Genomic DNA, 17,709 nt, shown 5'->3' on the forward strand with positions numbered 1-17,709 from the left:
CCAACAGTCACGGTATCATTCATTTCTTACAGCTAACTGAAATAATCTACCTGCAAAATTAAGTTTTAGCTTATCTCTCACAATGAATCTCTTTAATTTCCATGTCTCTAGGTACAGTAGAAAAGTTAACAAGACTTCAACTGAAAGTATGCAGAGATTAATTAAGCTTTTTCCAATTTATACATTTGCCACCAGTGCTAGTCATGGACTTTAGAGACTATCTAGAACAATTATCCAAATCTTTGTGATTTTTTTTTTCTGCCTTTCAAGATAACAGTATAAAGTTTAAGTTTCTAAATTTCAAGCATTTTATACCAGTAGATAAAAACTCTGAAAGGGAAGAGTTACCAAAGACACTAAGAGGGATTTTATTAAGTTCAGATATTTAATAAGTAGCAACTCAATAGAAAAACATGCTTAGGTGTAACTGCAAAAAGGAGTTATATAAAAAGTATATGTTACTGAACAGTTAGTCTGTATATTACACAGCACCCATCTGAGGATTTTACCCCAAAACCTGTAATTCACTTAAGTAGCAAAAGGGCTCACTTAATTGAAAGCTAGCACAATTACTCTCATAAAATGATGTCTCTACAGCATTTAGCACTTTTTGAATAATTCAAGTGCAATCAAGCACTCCAAATAAAGGAACTACATTGCTTAAAAGTAATCAGAAAAGCCTACCAAGCCAAAATGTATAGATTTATGAACGGGAAGGTTCAGAAGGCCATGAGGCCATGTAAGGAACTGAACAGAAGCATGAGCAGGGATCTACTAAGTCAATCTAAAGAGAATTTTTCGTTCAAGACTTTTATGAAATAAGGCAAAGTAAGTACACTAGTCAAACAGTTAAAAGGCAGAGAAGATATCAAACATCTGATCAAGATCTGAGTTCAAATATAGATGTCATGTTGTCAACTGAGCCTGCTGGAAGTTATCCGGTGGTCTTCTGACTAGGAAATGCTGGAGCTGTTCCAGCCAAAACACTCTCCAGCTCCCATCAGCTCAAAAAGAACATGAAATTAAGGGAAATTTAGCTAAATTCACTAAGGCAGAAATGAGTGCCTCAATATTTTGTTTTACTTTCCTTCATTTATCAGCTATTATATCTGTGAAAAAAGCTTTTACTCATTGACTTCCAGAAAGATTGAAGAAAGTTGCAGGAAATTTGCTGGTTCTTGCAGGGAAAGTTCAAAGATCACAGGCTTACTTATAGAGCCAAGACTCTAATCCAAATCTAAACAACAATATAAAATAATTCACAGGGTCAAAAGTTCATAAGCAAGCTGATTTTTGGAAAGGAAAAGCATTCCACTTCTCACACCACTTAGTTGGAATAATGTATTTAAATGAAGGTCCCCAGGAAGATTTTTTTTTTTTTTTGACAATGCTAATCATATAACCAAACCTAGCCCTTTTTCCCCCATGCAATTAAATGACAAAGCAAACAAAGTCAGAAGGAAGCTAAACTTAATTATCACATGAAAGATCTTGGTGAGTAAAGATTAGATTTTCTTTTCTTATCCAGTTTCAAATATCAACTATCAAAGACGTCAAATGTATAAAATTAACATTCTTATTGTTACAACCAAGTTTCTGCTTTTATCTTCGATACAGGAAGGGAGAGAAAACATACTGTGAAATATGAAAAAGTACCACCGCAAAAAACATAGAAGCTGGAGAGAGCTCAAGAGCACGTAAAGTAAAATATACATTATTTAATGGGCAGTACGACTATTAGTTTATTCATGGTCATAATCAGTGCACAAGAAACTTTTCTATCTCCAAAAAAAGTCAACACTGAAAACATTTTGTGCTTATACTTTCAATATAATATTCTCAGAGAAATAAATATGCCCAAATATGTTAAGATGGAAATTTCTCATACATTTGATGGTACAGTATCAGCAGGCATAGATACAAGAAAGGGAACCTGGTTTAGCATATTGAACGCTGGCATTTAGTGCAGTCCAATCAACTACACCTGTGCAGCTCTCCTGAAGATAAGGGGCTTGCACAAATACCACTAAAGAGACTGACCTAAATGACAGGGGTTTATGCAAATGAAATGGAAACACTGATTGGGAGCATTTCTAGTATGCTGAGGCACACACAAAGCAGCAGCAATACCGTTTGAATGCGCACCGCAATGCTGTGAGCAAGGCAAAGCAGCTGAATCCGTAACTATCCCAAAACGTGTAGACCTGCTCTCCTCCTCTTCCACCACCAACCATTCCTTCTCATTTCCTCATATCGCCTTTCCCTCACATGCAGGCAAAAGTGTGTGTGCAGGTTTGTGGCAAACCGAACTGGAGAACCGCTAGGGTTAAATATAGCCCAGAGCGGCTCCTTGATCTCGCTCACGGCAGCCACACTCGTCCTGGAGAGAGGGGGAGGAAAGGCCCCGCGTTCATGGGTCGGTGGGGAAGAGCCGAAGGAGCAGACTGTCTATCACAGAAAGGTCTGTGGAAGACAGGACAGCCTCTTTCAGCAGCAGTATCCAAATATCTGCCTAAGCTGCTTGTGGAACTTCAGTCTTATCGCGTGGTCCCAGCTCGAGGGTGCGCTGATACCACTTTAAGCTTCAAACATTTTTTGAAACACAAGTTTGGGATCTTTTGGTGTCGCTGCTGAGAAACTCAGAACGAAACAGGAAACACTTCTGCTTCTTGGCTTAATATTTTGCAAGCATTTAAAATGTAGAAGCATTTTTCATATCTAGGTAGCCTGTTATTTTTTTAATCTAAAGAGACATTTACCTTTAGTATCCCTATAGTCTGCAGATTCTTCTAAAAGGTTCTTTAAATAATCTGTATAAAAGAAAAAAAATAGAAATATTTTTGTAAAAGAACTAAACAGCACCAAAGTAGTAAAAAACATTTTTCCTGGAAATTTGCTTTTCAGACAGATGTATGCAGCAAAGGTCTACTATTTAATCTTTCAAATCTGTCGAAGTAATAACATAAGGAAAACTAGAGTTTTCACAATAAAAGCATGTAATGCTACCTTGCTGAGAAAACCTTATAGAAGCAGTGACCTTCTCCAAAGGCAAATTATATATTGTATATATTATTCCAGAACAAAACAAGCTGGTGAAAGAGGACAAGTACATATGTGCAATCCTTTACATTTAAGCTGACGCAAAAAACCTGAATATTATAGATACTACCTTGTTTTGTCTTAGCACCTAACTCGTGTACAAAAGCTGAGAAAAAATTAGCCCAACCCCGAAGATTACTATGATTAATATTTTTCAAATTAAAAAAGTATTATTTACCACCCCCACCCACCAAAATTGTCAAATAGGAATTTTTGGTTTTCAGTTATAAATCCAGCCCTCAACCACCAGATGGCACCATCTATTCATTAAAATCTTCCTTGGTAGTTTTTTTAAATCTATTTTACTTGCCCAAAATTCACCCCAAATGTCTGACTATCAAGAAAACATTCCCCTGGAGATTCCATTTCCTGGTTCAGTGTCTAGTTCACCAAGAAGTATGATGTCCTATCAAAGATATATACATATATTAATCAGGATATATATATATATGTAAGTCAGCCATGTATTCTCTATAGCCCACAGCTTTGAACTAGTTAAATTTCATGGAAACCCAAGCAGAAACTTCCAGAGAAATATATGCTGGAATGATATCAACAAATACCAATTTATAATTACCTTTTAAGTGAGTGAACGTATTCAGATTCTGACAGATCTACCAAAAACTAATCACATAGGGTCTGTGATTTAGCAAATGTTCAATACTAGCTTAGCAGTTGCACAAGTTTCATGCCTTTTACTCCTATGGGAGTAAAATAATTCAGCTCCCATGTGCTTGCCCTACCCAGATTCATCCTTTTACTCAAGACGGATCTGGAGCCAACAGTTCCTGCCTTCCTAAGACGTCTTGCTTCACACAGGCCCCCCCAAGATCACTCGCTGTACTGGAATGCTTTCCTCATGCAAAAAACAATTATGAAATGCGTTTCTGCAGTAAAAGTGCTATGAAGGGTGAGAAATCTTGTCAGTTAATGAAAGTTTTGAGGAAAAAAGAACCACAGAAAGAAAAATATTTGGCTTTTTTTTAAAAAAATACGTTTTTGGCAAAGACCTAAGGTAAGATCCAGCAGAGAAAAGCATGAAGAGCAGGTTATGGTGAAGGAAAAGGGACTTGGTGGGGTGTCCTGCAGGGAAGCTGGGGGAGGCAGTGAGGAGCGACTGGGCTAACTGGGCCACAAGAACACCCCCGATTTTCTGCTGTATTTGCAGTTCTGTCTGATCATAATCAGGCATTGGCCAATGTATGATCTTTTACTAAAAGTCTAACATGGCACCAAAACCTTTCCAACTTCATAAATATTTCATTGCTCACAGCCCTCAAAATCTTTTGCTGTAGTAGCTACCAGACATTTATGTGCAATATTTATGTGGACACAGTCTCCATTACAAAAAAACTCCACCTCAAATCACCTTGGGTTATGCTGGTAAGAAATTCATTTAAGAGAAAAATCAACAGGAGGCATCTTAAAAGGAACTGAGAGGAGTTCACACTGTTTTTAACTTGAGCTGAAAACCCTCGCTTTGATTTAACCTGGAGGAACCTGCTTCACAAATACACTTTAAGAATATTAGACCAAAGGTGCCCTCTCTTATCCTGCCTCCAGAGCTCTGTCAAGCAGCAACTGTGCCTTCCTACCCAGGCAAAGCGTACTTGGGACTCCACCATAAAGCAAGCAAGTTAAAGCTTTACAATTGCAGCTTGATCTTCATCTTGGTCAGCGCAAAGGACTGAAGCGGGGACCTCCCAATATGAAAATATGTGTCTTTGCAGCTTATATAAAAAAAAGCTAGATCTTCTTAAGGCTGCCAACCATAGACTCACTTCTCTCCAGACTGGGAACAAGAGGTAAGGGGATATAACTTACTAATCTCCAAATGTACTGCTGGCACTCTACGAAACTGTCCCAGGTGAATGGAGACATCCAATTTAATATCCAAAGTAATTGCACCAGAAGCTTAAAATCAGAGACCCAACGAGGGAACTAGTTGTTTCTTGGTGTATTCGTGCGGTACAACACGTTCCCTGAAACGATGACACTTTACAATTTTTTTTTTTTTTGGTTGGTATATTCTAGCATTCTGAATTATATCAGCATTGAATAAAGGAGGGAAAATTAGAGAGAGATCTTAATATAACTGCATTCACTTAAAATGCTATAGTCAAAAAGGAAGGCCGCTCTTATACTTCAAGTCTGAAGCATCCAAATAAACTTGCAACTGTAAAATCCCCAAAGTGATAAATATTTACATAATGTTGATCTTAATGCTCTTTATGCACATAATTTTGATCTTAATTCTCTTTATGTACATTCTCTTTATGTACACACATGTACATGGCCGCTGGTAAGTGGACATGAGTTCATATCTAAAACTCAACTTCAGAGAAGCATCAGGACAGATTTTTTAGTCTCTTCTGTTCTGTGAATACACATTGGAAATTCTGTGTTTGTAACAACTTTCTGGAGGCACTAGCTTAAAAACCTATATGGACAAGAAGATTTCAGAGACAACCACAGGGACATTTTAGCAAAAATATTCTCAGATAAAATGAGTACAGAAGTCAAATATCAAGGTAAAACAGTATCTGCTCTCTTTGCCAAATTTCTTTGTCCTCTGAAACGTAGTTTAATTATTCAGACTTTTTACTCACATAAAAACCACCAGGTGATTTCTAGATGAGCCACTGGGTTCTCAGAGGAAAAAAAGAGTGACCAGAGAAAGAAACTCTTTTAAACAGTTTAAATATAGAACAGAGATAGAAAACCTAAATTTTTATCCTCTTTCCCTATTGCCTGACCTTAGGCTAGCAAAAGGAAAAGAAAAAAACAAGCAAAAAAATCTACACTTATACCAACAGCTTTCCACAAATGCAGAATAAAATAAGGAAAATAACACAAAACCAATAATGCTGTCATACTGTTAGCATTGAGTTTTCCTTCTGTTGATTTAAATAGAAATCAGATCAACAGATTTGGGACAAATCTGAGAGCAAGCTACATGTGAGTCTGCAAGAACGGATCTGCTTTACTATAACACAGACTCGAAGGCTGATCCTTAAATACAGACAGATACAACTGACGTAACACTAAAACTGAAGGTGAGACTGAGCAGGAAGCTAAGAGAGAAAAAGATCTGAAAAAATAAAGACACCAGGGGAGAAACAGCTGCAGCACTGTAGCTAGCACAAGCGTCTACCACCTAAGCAAGGTAAGGTTTGTGTGGAACAAGCGACAGCAACTTCTCAACCGTATGAGAATCAAAGAAGTTTCTTCTAACCAGCTTGCCTCTAACCAGCCTCCCCAACAACAACCCATCTAACATTTGCCGCAGGGGGGCCAGAGGGCAGGGTATGGAGAAGCGGGAGCCGGCGCGACGGAACGGAGAACCCGTGCAGCTAAGCGGGAATACCATGGCGGCTGCGCCTCTGCTCAGCTGATTTACGAGCCCACCTGCTCCTGCTTGTGCTCACACAGACCTAACAGCACGTCAAAGCACGGCAACGACCTTGCAACGTGGCTGCGTAGCAGCAGGTGACAAGTACAAAGCTGTTCCACCAACACGCAACGTCGAAATAGGAAGAATCCCCTGCTGACTCAGGCTGAGCAGCTTCGTTTCTGGGATGATTTTTGCTCTTCTGCTCTGATCCCCTCTGCCTCCCCCTGCCAGCTTCCCATCAGCTGACTGGGGTTGCTGCTGCATCACTGCAAGTCATGCCCATTCCCGTTTTGCTTGCTTACTTTCTGTCTCACCCACTCCAACAGCAGATCCAAATATTTGGCATCTGCTCTGAAAACTCGGCAACACAAGCGTGTATGAAGACGACGCAATACCACACTGAAGTGCTGGAAGGTGACAAAGCAGTCATGCCAGCCGCGTGGATACGGAAGAGCGGGAATAGCAAGGAAAACAGAAGTCTGTGAAATGGCAGGCTAGACTGAACAGTGTGAAAATGAAACAGATGCAAACAATTCAGTATAATTAAATTCTTAGTCTGACCTCTTTTATTCCTCCCACCAAACAACGAAAACTTCCGCTTCCAAATCAGTGCCCAGCATCGCAATACACTTCATGTCGGTGGCCATGTGTATTTGCAGGGTGGCTTAAAGCTGGGCAGCCACAGTATGGCCTGCAGGACTGGAGACTCCTCCAGCAACCACCATCTCCACAAAATGAGGTGTTCGCTTGTCAGTCACCTGTCCAAAACATCCTGTCCCAGCCGCACTCACAGGCAATGGTAATGAGGAATTAGTCTTCAGCTTCGTCATTTCATTTTAGTGCCATTCATCTCTGACATCTCTCACTTCGCTATATCACTATATACATATATATATAGTTTATATATATATAATATATATATACACACAGTTACATATATTCATATGTGCATATGTATGTGTGTGTGTGTGTGCGCGCGCACGTGCCTATATATCGAGAAAGGTATTTACTCTATCCCGCTCCTCTGTTCAACCCTTTTAATTAAAACCTTTGAAAATCTCCAAAGCTCCTTCACTGATTTTGGAATGAACAACAGGCCTATACCATGCCCTAAGTCAGTACAGTTTTAAAGCAAAACAAGCCCCAAATGTCTTTTTATAGTTTTACTTTATCAATTAAGAGACACTAAGATTTTTCCCTACAAAAAAAGTGGCCCATTTAATAAGGGCTTTTCACCCTTTTCCCCCCCATCTGTGACCTTAATGAAATGATTAAAACGAAAATAATCAACTTTAATAAGTTATTAACTTCTAGGTACCACTTAAGTCTACATCTGCCACAACATCACTAGTGTAAACACTTGCTGGGAAAATGCCAGCAAGCTGCTACAGAGCCAAGAAAAGGTCACAGAGCATTTTATTTTGTAGTTACTACGTAAACAGAGGCTATTTTTAAATTGCTCATCAAGAAGCGATGGCTTTCAAAAACAGTCTTAAGTATTTCCAGTTCCTTACAGGAGCCATCCCCTTCTTAAAACAAACACATCACAAAAGACTTCACAACAGCGGCCCATATCATTGCCCTCCTTTTATGGAGGGGAAAACACTGCATCATGGAGATGGCTTGCTCAAGGTCACCCAAATACGCCAATGTCGGAGCAGGGAAGGGAACCTAGCTTTCCTAGGCCCAAGCCAGCTCTTCAACCTAAGATAGGTTGTAACCCCTGTAACAAACCTTAAGCACTTACTGGAAATTTATGCTGAAAAGGCTTGTTTTGCTTTTAAAAGAGAAAGGATTTTGGAGACAAAACACCTGGGTGGGGAGGCGTGGCGGGGAATGGAGAAGATGCTTTCAAGAAAAGCTCGAAAGATGTGTATACACATCTTTCATTTCCTTCTCCTAATTCCAGTTTTCCATACTACTTTTTTCCTTCAAAAAAACCAAAAACCCACACACAAAAAAACAAAGCAGAGCTTTCCAATCCTCTAACTAAATTACTGGCTTCTGTTACCACAGAAACAAAAAATCAGCACAGGTCTCATGTTTGCAAAGCACAGCTGACACACCAGCAGAGAGCACATCACTGTGCACACCCTCTGTGTATCTTATTGCAATCAACATTAACAAAGAAACCCTCTAAATTCATGACTTTTTTTTTTTTTTTTTTAAAGTTTCACATATCTGAAGTCAGATAAATATGCTTTATGGATGGATATGACTGCCTGAAAACAAGTTTCCTGGGACATGTGAAAACTGGCTGCTTAAGCCTGTAAAAGAGCTTGACTGTACCTGTCAAAAGGAGCCTGTACTGGGGAATCCTCTGAACAGGCTTGAGCAAATAATGCTTGAGTGCCAGACTAGCACAGCGGGGGCTCATCTGAAAGAAACACCCAAGATATAAATAACAATTCTGTGGTAGTCAAGGGTTCAAGCAAAAGAAAACATACCTTCAAGCAACTACCAACAACATCAAGTAAGCTTTATCTTAAAAAGACATGACTACTGTAGTGCTACACTGCACCACAGAGCAAGCATTTGCCTATGTAGAAGACATGCAAAATGTCAAGAAAAAAAATCAAATGTACAAATTCTCTACAGATTCAAAACAGTTTTCTGTTGTTGTTGTTGTTGTTGTTGTTGTTGTTGTTTTAATGAGGAAGAGAGGTGAATCTTCCTAGAAATAAACAAAACACCAGTGGCAAAGGCAAAATACTCATTGGTAATTACTGTGAACGTTCATTAGGCAGAATGGCAGAGAAGATAACGTTGTGCTCTGAAGAAGTTTTAAATCAGTCCAAACTACCAAAGACAACATAGAAAAGATCCATGCTCCAGAAATTTTAATTATCTTGAGTTTGCATTCAAAATAATGTGTATCAGAAACACCAACTCTTTGAAAAGACCTCTTTTCCTCTTCCTATCTTTCCCGACTCTGTACTTCAACCTCTTCCTTTGCCTACAGTAAATAGCCTTTGTAACCATTTGTAAACAAACAGAGTAGGCATTACCCAAGAGGAAGCCCTTGTGGTGTGATGTGAGGTCAGTTCATTTTGTCAGCTATCATCTACTTCATTTTTCGTGGTTAAATGACTGTGTCTTTGCTAGAAATAAAGTTATTAGTGTTGATTTGAGCAGTTTCTGCCATTTTCAACAATTCCTTTAATGCCAACTTAATCTTTGCAGGGTGATGGGAAAGCCTCACAAATGACTAAAACATTTGTGTGGATCGTGTTTAGGAAGTTTGCACCTTTTCTCTGTGTGTTAAGGGGATTAAGTAAAAATTTGGCAATGTTCTTAATGACATAAATCAGCGTTCATCTGATTGTTGCACGCGCTGAGTTTGAAGACTACTGGAAGTTTGCAGATCAGAAATTTCTATGTTTACAATGGAAATGAAATGAGTCTTAAGAGTTAGCTACTGCCTTGTGATGTGGTGGTGAAGTCAATCTGCTTCAAATAAGACAGTTAATTGGTGCATAGTATGATCAGGAGACAAAACTAAAAAAACAACTAATGATTTTGTCAATGCGTCTTCGACATATTTTGTGACAAGTGCTCAATTTTCTGAAAATCAAGATCTTTTAACATATCTCTCAGTGGTAGTCAAAATCACTGGTTACTTTAGAAAATCTGAATTTACTTCATTCCATTTCCACCCTTCTAGGTCTCAACCCAAAACTTTGCAGCAAAAAAGAATAAACGAATTGGAGGATGGTCTCTAAAGCCTTCTGTTGGCCTTACGATGGCCTCTTAAAGAACTTATGTTCACAAGTTCTGAAAATCCACAAAATAGTGTATTCTACAAAAGTCTACAGTACCTCAAAGTCTTTAACTACTGAAGCAAAACCTGCATTCTTCTTACACTGTTCATCTAACAGTGCAACATTTTTATCAAATTCTTTGATGTAAGTTGAATACATCTTTAAGTAAGGACCTTTTTTCACAAATATATCAGCAATTCTTTGATGGTCAAGCCTAGAAACAAGAATAGAGCAATTAAAAAAACCACAAAAGACTGCATATGTTAATCTTAGAGCAAAACGTTGATCTTTTCACATTAAGATGTTCCAGTTTATGTTCTGAACAAAAAACTTTCAGTCCAACAGATAGGCACTTAGCTTAGTAATGGCTCTGAAAAAATCTTACCAGGCACACAGCCACACCTCTATACCCTAGTCTGCAGTTAGATCATAACAACTTTATACGCAGTTTACTTAAAAGGACTTTGAACACAAGAACACCTTAATACAAGCTGGCCTCCTCAGGAATGGATCTTCAAACTTCAAGGTGTAGTCTCCGCTCCTTAATAGGAAGCATCTGATTACAGTCTTTAACTCTTTTCAATGCCTTTACTTGCATACTTTGAGAGCTGAATTCGATATACCCACCTGTGTAATTGAGAACGGGCTTTAACAGGATCATGGCTGTCAATCAATGCTGTGTTTGGTCAGTAGATCTCAACTATCTTTAAAATGCAAACTAATCTTCACAGCTCCCTACTCCTCTAATAAAATCAATCCACTTATTATCATGCCCAACTACACATGTAAGGATCAGAAATTTAGACTGAAACTAAATTTTAGACAAAAAAGTGTAGTTGCTCAAAACATGTTTACATGCCTTCTGGATCCTTTTGGATGCACCTAAATGCCAAATAAATCATCTAAATGGAAATTTGTCTCCTACATCCTAGAATTGAATTTTATCATTTAAAAAGGCACGTGGAAAACAAACAAGGGTAGAACCATGGTCATTACAGAGTCCCGTAAGTCCCTCAGATAAATTTTAACAACGTCAAAGGAATTGTATTCCTCATTGATAGTCACCAGTGAGACAATCGCTCTTCCAGTTCCCTCAGGAGGTCCCGATTAAGCTCGTACAGCTGAGGTAGGTAGTACAGGATCTGATTCAGGATTCTGTCCTCAATCACTGGTTTTCCAAGCTGCCTGGAGGCATGTGCCACAGCGTCCCGGAAATCCTGTCGGAGCACAAAGAGGACAGAAGCCCCCCTGAGAGAACAGCCTTCAAAGCACCAGGGCAGACAGCTGTGCTTTCTTTGCAGACAGTCCACGCGCTGTTCCCTATTACTGAAGGCAAGGAGGGACCATCTGTGTTATGTTTCTGTGCAGTCTTAACATACTCTCTGGAGACGGCCTTAATCCCTTCGGTTTCACACTGGACCTTTACTTTCACTGCTCCTGTGTGCACTATATGGAAGCTGTTGATTATTTTTATAATGCACCATTAAAAATGTGCTGATACTACACAGGAGGAAACTACAGAAAAAAGTATTTACTATCTGTAGAGCCTCTGTGGCCCTTGAGTATCTTCCTGGATCTTTGGACCAACAAGGAACAATGTTACTCCAGCTGATACAATCATAACACATTTTAAAATCATATCAGTTTTTGTAAGTTATCTACAGATGCCCTTTAGGAAGTTGTGCCTCTTGGATAAAATAATGTAGCGTCACAAAAGTTATATTTAGCAGTTCTTCCATACACAGGAAAATTAATATCTAACAAAAAGATATTGTACCAACGCATGCAAATCATGAGATTTTAAATATTAATGATAATCCTAAAACAACCTTGGCACCTTCAAAACATTTACAGGGAGGAGGAAGCCCTGCTCACTTACCCTTGAAGGAGCTTATTATAGTATTTTTATGCTATAACCAGCTCTCAATAGGACAGAGATCAGGTTTACCGGGCCTCTTTAAACAACCTAGAATTAAAATCTTGGTCCCATATAAGTCAGTATGGCCAGGATTGTATCCATAATGAAAGTCTGTATCTACTAGGAGAGGTATTTTCCCTGATCACATGCAAACAAAATTTTCAAAAAAAAGGTTAGCAATTTAGTATTTCACTTGAAAAATTAATCAAGTATATAACATGGTCTAAACTGACAAAAAGGAAAATCCAAGCTAGGATGTGATTACTGTGTTGTCGTCTCTCACTTGAATTTGAAACACAGTGGAAAAAAGACAACCTGTAACAGCTTTTTGGTTTGTGGTCTGCTGAAGCCTGACAGTCTGTGGACAATCTGCAGGTGGCCTGAAAAAGGTGACCAAATGGCACATATTCCCAAGTACTACGATAAGTTATATTTTAAATACGCATGGATTCCACACCTGCCTTTGAAAATTTGTAGGGTCCTCAGGGAAATAAAGCACAAGCAAACAAACAACCAAAAAACCCCCCTAAGCTCCACCCCTCCCACCCGCACAGGTCTCCCACAAGTCCTAGTAGCTATCTCAATAGCGCAGCATCTGGCACTATTTAGGATCTGTCAGACCTAAGTCTCAGATTTCTCCTGTCCGCTCCCCTCATCACATCAGCTCTCAGTAGTCGCGAGCTGGGGATGCACTTGTTTGCTTTGTGACCCTCCAGGTCACCCAGGCTGTGGCTGGGCAGAGCTATGACAAGAAACTGAAAGCAGATACTGGGCAATGAGGGCGAGGGGGTGAAGGCTCAGAATGAAGTGCAATGGAGTTAAAAAACAGATGGTGTTATTCATATGGAAATGGTCTGTTTTACGTCCTCTGTGCAGACTAGTGACACATAGGTTAACTACCAGCTGCATCTTACGCGTTTTCCTGACCCTAGGGCATTGCTTAACACTCAAATGATGCAGGAACTACAATGGCTAAAGCTCAGATGAGGCTTTCTATAGAGCCTCATGCAAAATGCATCTTCATATTACCGCAACATTCTCCCCTTAGTCCCCAAAATCACTCTTGCACACAATATATTGTATACACTTTGCCATGGGATGAAACAAGAATTTTAATTGAATGTTATAAGGCTGTGTGCAGAATGAAAAGAAAAGCAGTTCTGCCTATAGCATAATCAAACTAGGTTTTTCCCTGACCAAACAACAAAAGGAGAGCAGGGAGTCAGGTTTAAGCACCAGTAGATAAGACAGGAATGTCATTTGTGGTTAAGAGCATTTAACTAACTTCTAGATACTGCAGCCAAAGAGCCTGCAGCAGGTTTCCAAATACATGGAATCTGATTTCTCTATTGGCTTGATCCAAAGTGCATCAACTTCATGAGGCTCTGGATCATGCCATGCAAGGCTCGGTCTTTAAAAGAACTGGTCAAAGCTCTGCTTCATCACCCCCTCTGCCCCCCTCCACAACCGAGTCAACAGAAGGAGCCCTGCAGAGAGAAAACACAGGAAAGAAAGATAACACCAAACCTTCAAATGATGCAAACCAGACTGCTGAACAACAAAGAGGATAAACTTCAACACTTGTTTTTTTTTGTATTATCAGGTCTTCACTACAGCAGCAGTACAATGCCTTTGTCATTGTAATCATATTAAGATGTATTTATAATCTGGCAGTGGTTGTGAAGTAACCATCGTGCCAAGTTTAACTCGAGATAAACTGAAGAGTTAAAGGCAGAGATCATATGTCTGGGGCGGGGGGGGGGGTGTTAAATCTATTTTATAACCTTATTTTTTAAGGTTATGGCAAGAGTCATTGCACTTGAAGGTACTGGCCTTCTGGGAAAGTAATTTCATACATAAAAGGACCAAAGCCTGGAATGGATGTATTTTTATTATTAAATGGGAAATACATTAATTTAAAAAGTAAAATCTGAAATTTCACTCCAAAGAGTGGAAACTATTTAGATGAGGACAACTTTTGATACAAGCAGGTAGTGACTTAGAAATTACAGTAATGGTAATTTAATGCTCCAGCACCTAATTCCTTCTAAAACTGAATCTGTTCATTGCTAAATACAAACACAGAAACACCATCACAAATACATACATTGCACAGGAGGTGATAAATAATGATAGCCTCCAATATCTATATATATGTGCAAGAAGTGATCCACATTACAAACATTTTTCGTGTATAGTGCTACAGTACTATACAGTACTATACAGTACTTTCGATATCACATCTAACTTTTCAGGCAAAGACAACTTGTGTTCACACAGCTACTTGAAGAGGACAGCACTCATCACTGCCCCTGGACTGTACATTCTTTCCAATGCAGAATCATCCTTTTCTACTGCAGACTAACATAAGACAGCACCCCACGGGTACCTGTTGTCCATAAGAAAATCTAGTTTAGGCAGTTTTAACTTCTTCTGAGTATATATTGTAGAATTATTGTCTGATAAAGCCTTCCCAACTTAAAAATGTTAGGTTTTTTTATGCTATTAGTATACACTCTTGCTAGAGATGTTTGATTTGTAACAATATTTGAGTGGGATACCACCATCACTTCTTTCCCCCTCCCCACCAATGCAGTTTCCTTAAGCAAGCAAATGGCTGTGATATCTGAAATAATTCTGACCTTACTGTGAATCATCTGTGATCAACCCACACACTTCCCCCTTTACAAAGGCCCTGAGTCACAGTTTCTTTCTGTTCTTTCCACTGGAGGATTCCTAGTGCAGCTCAACGCAACCTGCCCGTTAGTCTAAGGAGCAAAGGAACAAGTTTGGTTGTAAACCAAGATATATATTAACATGACTAAACTCTTACTCAGCTGTTTATTTGATTAAGTGCTCCTTCAGATATCTGAATAGCTGAATGAAGATAACTTTAAATGGGTGAAATTAAACCTTCGCATACATTTAATTGGAATAGGAAGTGCTACATGAGCTAAATGTGATCACATCTTTTACTCCTAAGGCTTCACCCATATTGATCTTGGATTTGTTCTCCTGGACCATACCATCAGCAAAAAAAAAAAAAAAAAAAATCATAATCTCTTCTGCTGAAGTACAACTCCACCTAATGCACCTCCAAATAGCTCAAATATCAGCTTAATTTAAGAAAAAATGTTTGCACTTGGATGCTTTTCAAGGAACACAAACACACATCGTATGGGGGAAGGGAAAAAAAGAGAGAGAGTTTCACATTCTAGGAAACAGCCAAGCGGCTGTACTACGACAAATGTTAAGCAAGACTGCTAGGAATACAGTTACAGAAGATTTCACAAATACATTATTTAAAACAAAATAGAAATAGACAAACTTAACCATAGCAATTATAGTTAATAAAGATGAATAAATGTGGATTGTGGCATTTTTTCAAACATAGGGAATTGATTCTGGAAGGGTGGTAACTCACTCCACACCTTTTTCTCAAGCAGTTTATTATGCTCACTTATAAGCATTTAATAACATAGTTAACTTTCAAAATAATCAATTATTTGACTGTGGCATATTCCCAGAATGTTATTTCAAGGAATAGATTAGGTAGTACAGCAATGCTTCCTTCCAAACCAAAATTATTTTATTAGCCTTTTTAAATAAGATATCTACAGCAGCAGTTCATTGTCAAATGCCTCAACAGTCAGCAATGGTAAAGCACTTAACAGACTAAAAATTTTACTGACATCTTCACTTCAAACTGTTCAAATATTGAAGCTCTACAGTTGGAGAAACAGGATTTGCAGGTTGAGAGACTTTTTCACAGGTCACACTGTAGATCAGTAATAAGCCAGGACCAGAGGTCAGGAGTTCTTTTGCTCCGATACCCAGTTATTTCATTCCTCAATATGCACTACATTCTTTTTCCAAATCTACTATGATCAATTCTTCATGATATTTAGCTACAATTTAACATACAAAGTAAACTCTTAAGATTTTTTTTTTTTTGACATATAAATGCCTTCTGAAAACAGAAACAAATTAAATCAGAGTTTCCCACACTCTTCCAGAGCGTGCCTCTGGAAGGACACACAACAGAGAAGGGGAAGTTGTCTGAACTCTGATCTGTTCTTGTCCAACAAGAGGGTGGTCTTGTGGCTGCAGAGAAGTTCCAGGTGCCTCCTGACAATCTCCTACTTTCTCTCAGAGTGAGTCCTAACAAGGACAGAACTGAGGTATAATTCAGAAGTGAAAATTTAAAGGCTCAGGCAAAAGCCTACAGGCCTAAGCTTTTTTTCCCCCCTCTACCCCCTACTTCCACAGCAAAAAGTCAGACATCAAACCCTGCAGTAGAAGTACCCATCCCAAACAGTGCACGCTCCCTTGCTGGACCAGAAACCTCACTGCCCATAGCAGGAGGAAAAAAAAAAATCAAAATGGAAGGCAAAAAAAAAAGAGTGGTAGATGTTGGCAAAATAATAAAATTAGGACCAAAAAATGGACAAAAGAAATCATAGCAACTAAGCCAGGTAGCTTACTCCTACAGCAACAGGTGCTGCTGATGAGTTGCTTTCGCTTGTGCGAAGCAAACTATTTCCAAAAAATCCCATAGTAAAGCAAGTGCAAAAGGCAGTGATCCTGTCCTACTTGTGTCCAGCAACATGCTGCTGTTTTAGGGCACAGAAAACCTCGCACAGTGGTGCTTGTTTCTCCTATGTGCCTTAGGTTTTACATCTAGTTCGCAGTTGTTTTTTCCTGCAAGTGCCCTTAGGGAAGAAATAACACTTCTTCCATCTTCACAGTCCATGTATATCCTCTAGAAACCATACACGAATCATCACAGAAAGGTATATACAGATGTACTGATTTGATTTTGCACTCTGTCTTCTGCAGTTTCTAAGAGCACTTTACTGGAATATTGTCCTTTAAGAAAACATTATAATTTTATTACCAGAAATACAGAGAATTCAAGATTACATCTAATGGTTGATTCCTCCCTGAAGCAACCCCATTCATAGAATATGTTTGGGAGAGTATCATTGTGCAAAGCCAGTGAAGTCCATTAGCTCTATCATGTCTAGTTCAATTTCATGATATAACAGAAACTTCCCTAAGTATTTATCATTTTCTACAGAACTTTTGTAATCTGTCTTAAACAGAACAAGCCAGGTGTACTTAAAAAGGGCAGTGTCCAAACAGGCTTTTAGAATTGCACCCCTGACCTGACTTCCTTAACATAAAAGAAGGAAATGCTAATAAAAATTCAGTGGCACTTGTTACGAGCTTGCAACCATGTTTCCACCTTCTCAGCTGCTTTAGGCTTCTCTTCAAATGCTCTGAATAGTAGCACCTTAAAAACATCTCTTTCTTAAATTAAAGTATTTGTTACAGAATCACAGAATCGCTGAGGTTGGAAGGGACCTCTGGAGATCATCTAGTCCAACCCCCCTGCTCAAGCAGGGTCACCTAGAGCACATTGCACAGCATTGCATCCAGGCGCGTTTTGAATATCTCCAGAGAAGGAGACTCCACCACCTCTCGGGGCAACCTGTTCCAGTGCTCTGTCACCCTCACAGTGAAAAAGTTTTTCC

The 17,709-nt window shown here is 39.0% G+C and overlaps 1 protein-coding gene across 5 annotated transcripts in view; it reads right to left on the bottom strand.

Annotated features, from left to right (window-relative positions):
• Positions 1 to 17,709, bottom strand: part of FGD6 (FYVE, RhoGEF and PH domain containing 6) — a 78,468-nt gene that overhangs the window by 25,737 nt on the left and 35,022 nt on the right. For all 5 annotated transcript variants that reach the window (XR_003253539.1, XR_003253541.1, XR_003253540.1 and 2 more), the window contains exons 6-9: positions 11,320 to 11,471; positions 10,312 to 10,468; positions 8,783 to 8,870; positions 2,760 to 2,810 (exon numbers count right to left, since the gene is read on the bottom strand). Coding sequence is in view for 2 of the 5 variants with exons in the window: in XM_026066099.1 (XP_025921884.1) it covers positions 2,760 to 2,810; positions 8,783 to 8,870; positions 10,312 to 10,468; positions 11,320 to 11,471 (448 nt within the window). In the remaining 3 variants the exon portion in view is untranslated. The remainder of the gene's footprint in view (positions 1 to 2,759; positions 2,811 to 8,782; positions 8,871 to 10,311; positions 10,469 to 11,319; positions 11,472 to 17,709) is intronic.

The sequence above is a fragment of the Apteryx rowi genome, unplaced genomic scaffold (genome assembly GCF_003343035.1).
Source record: "Apteryx rowi isolate R43461 unplaced genomic scaffold, aptRow1 scaffold_237, whole genome shotgun sequence".
Taxonomy (NCBI): Eukaryota; Metazoa; Chordata; class Aves; order Apterygiformes; family Apterygidae; genus Apteryx; species Apteryx rowi.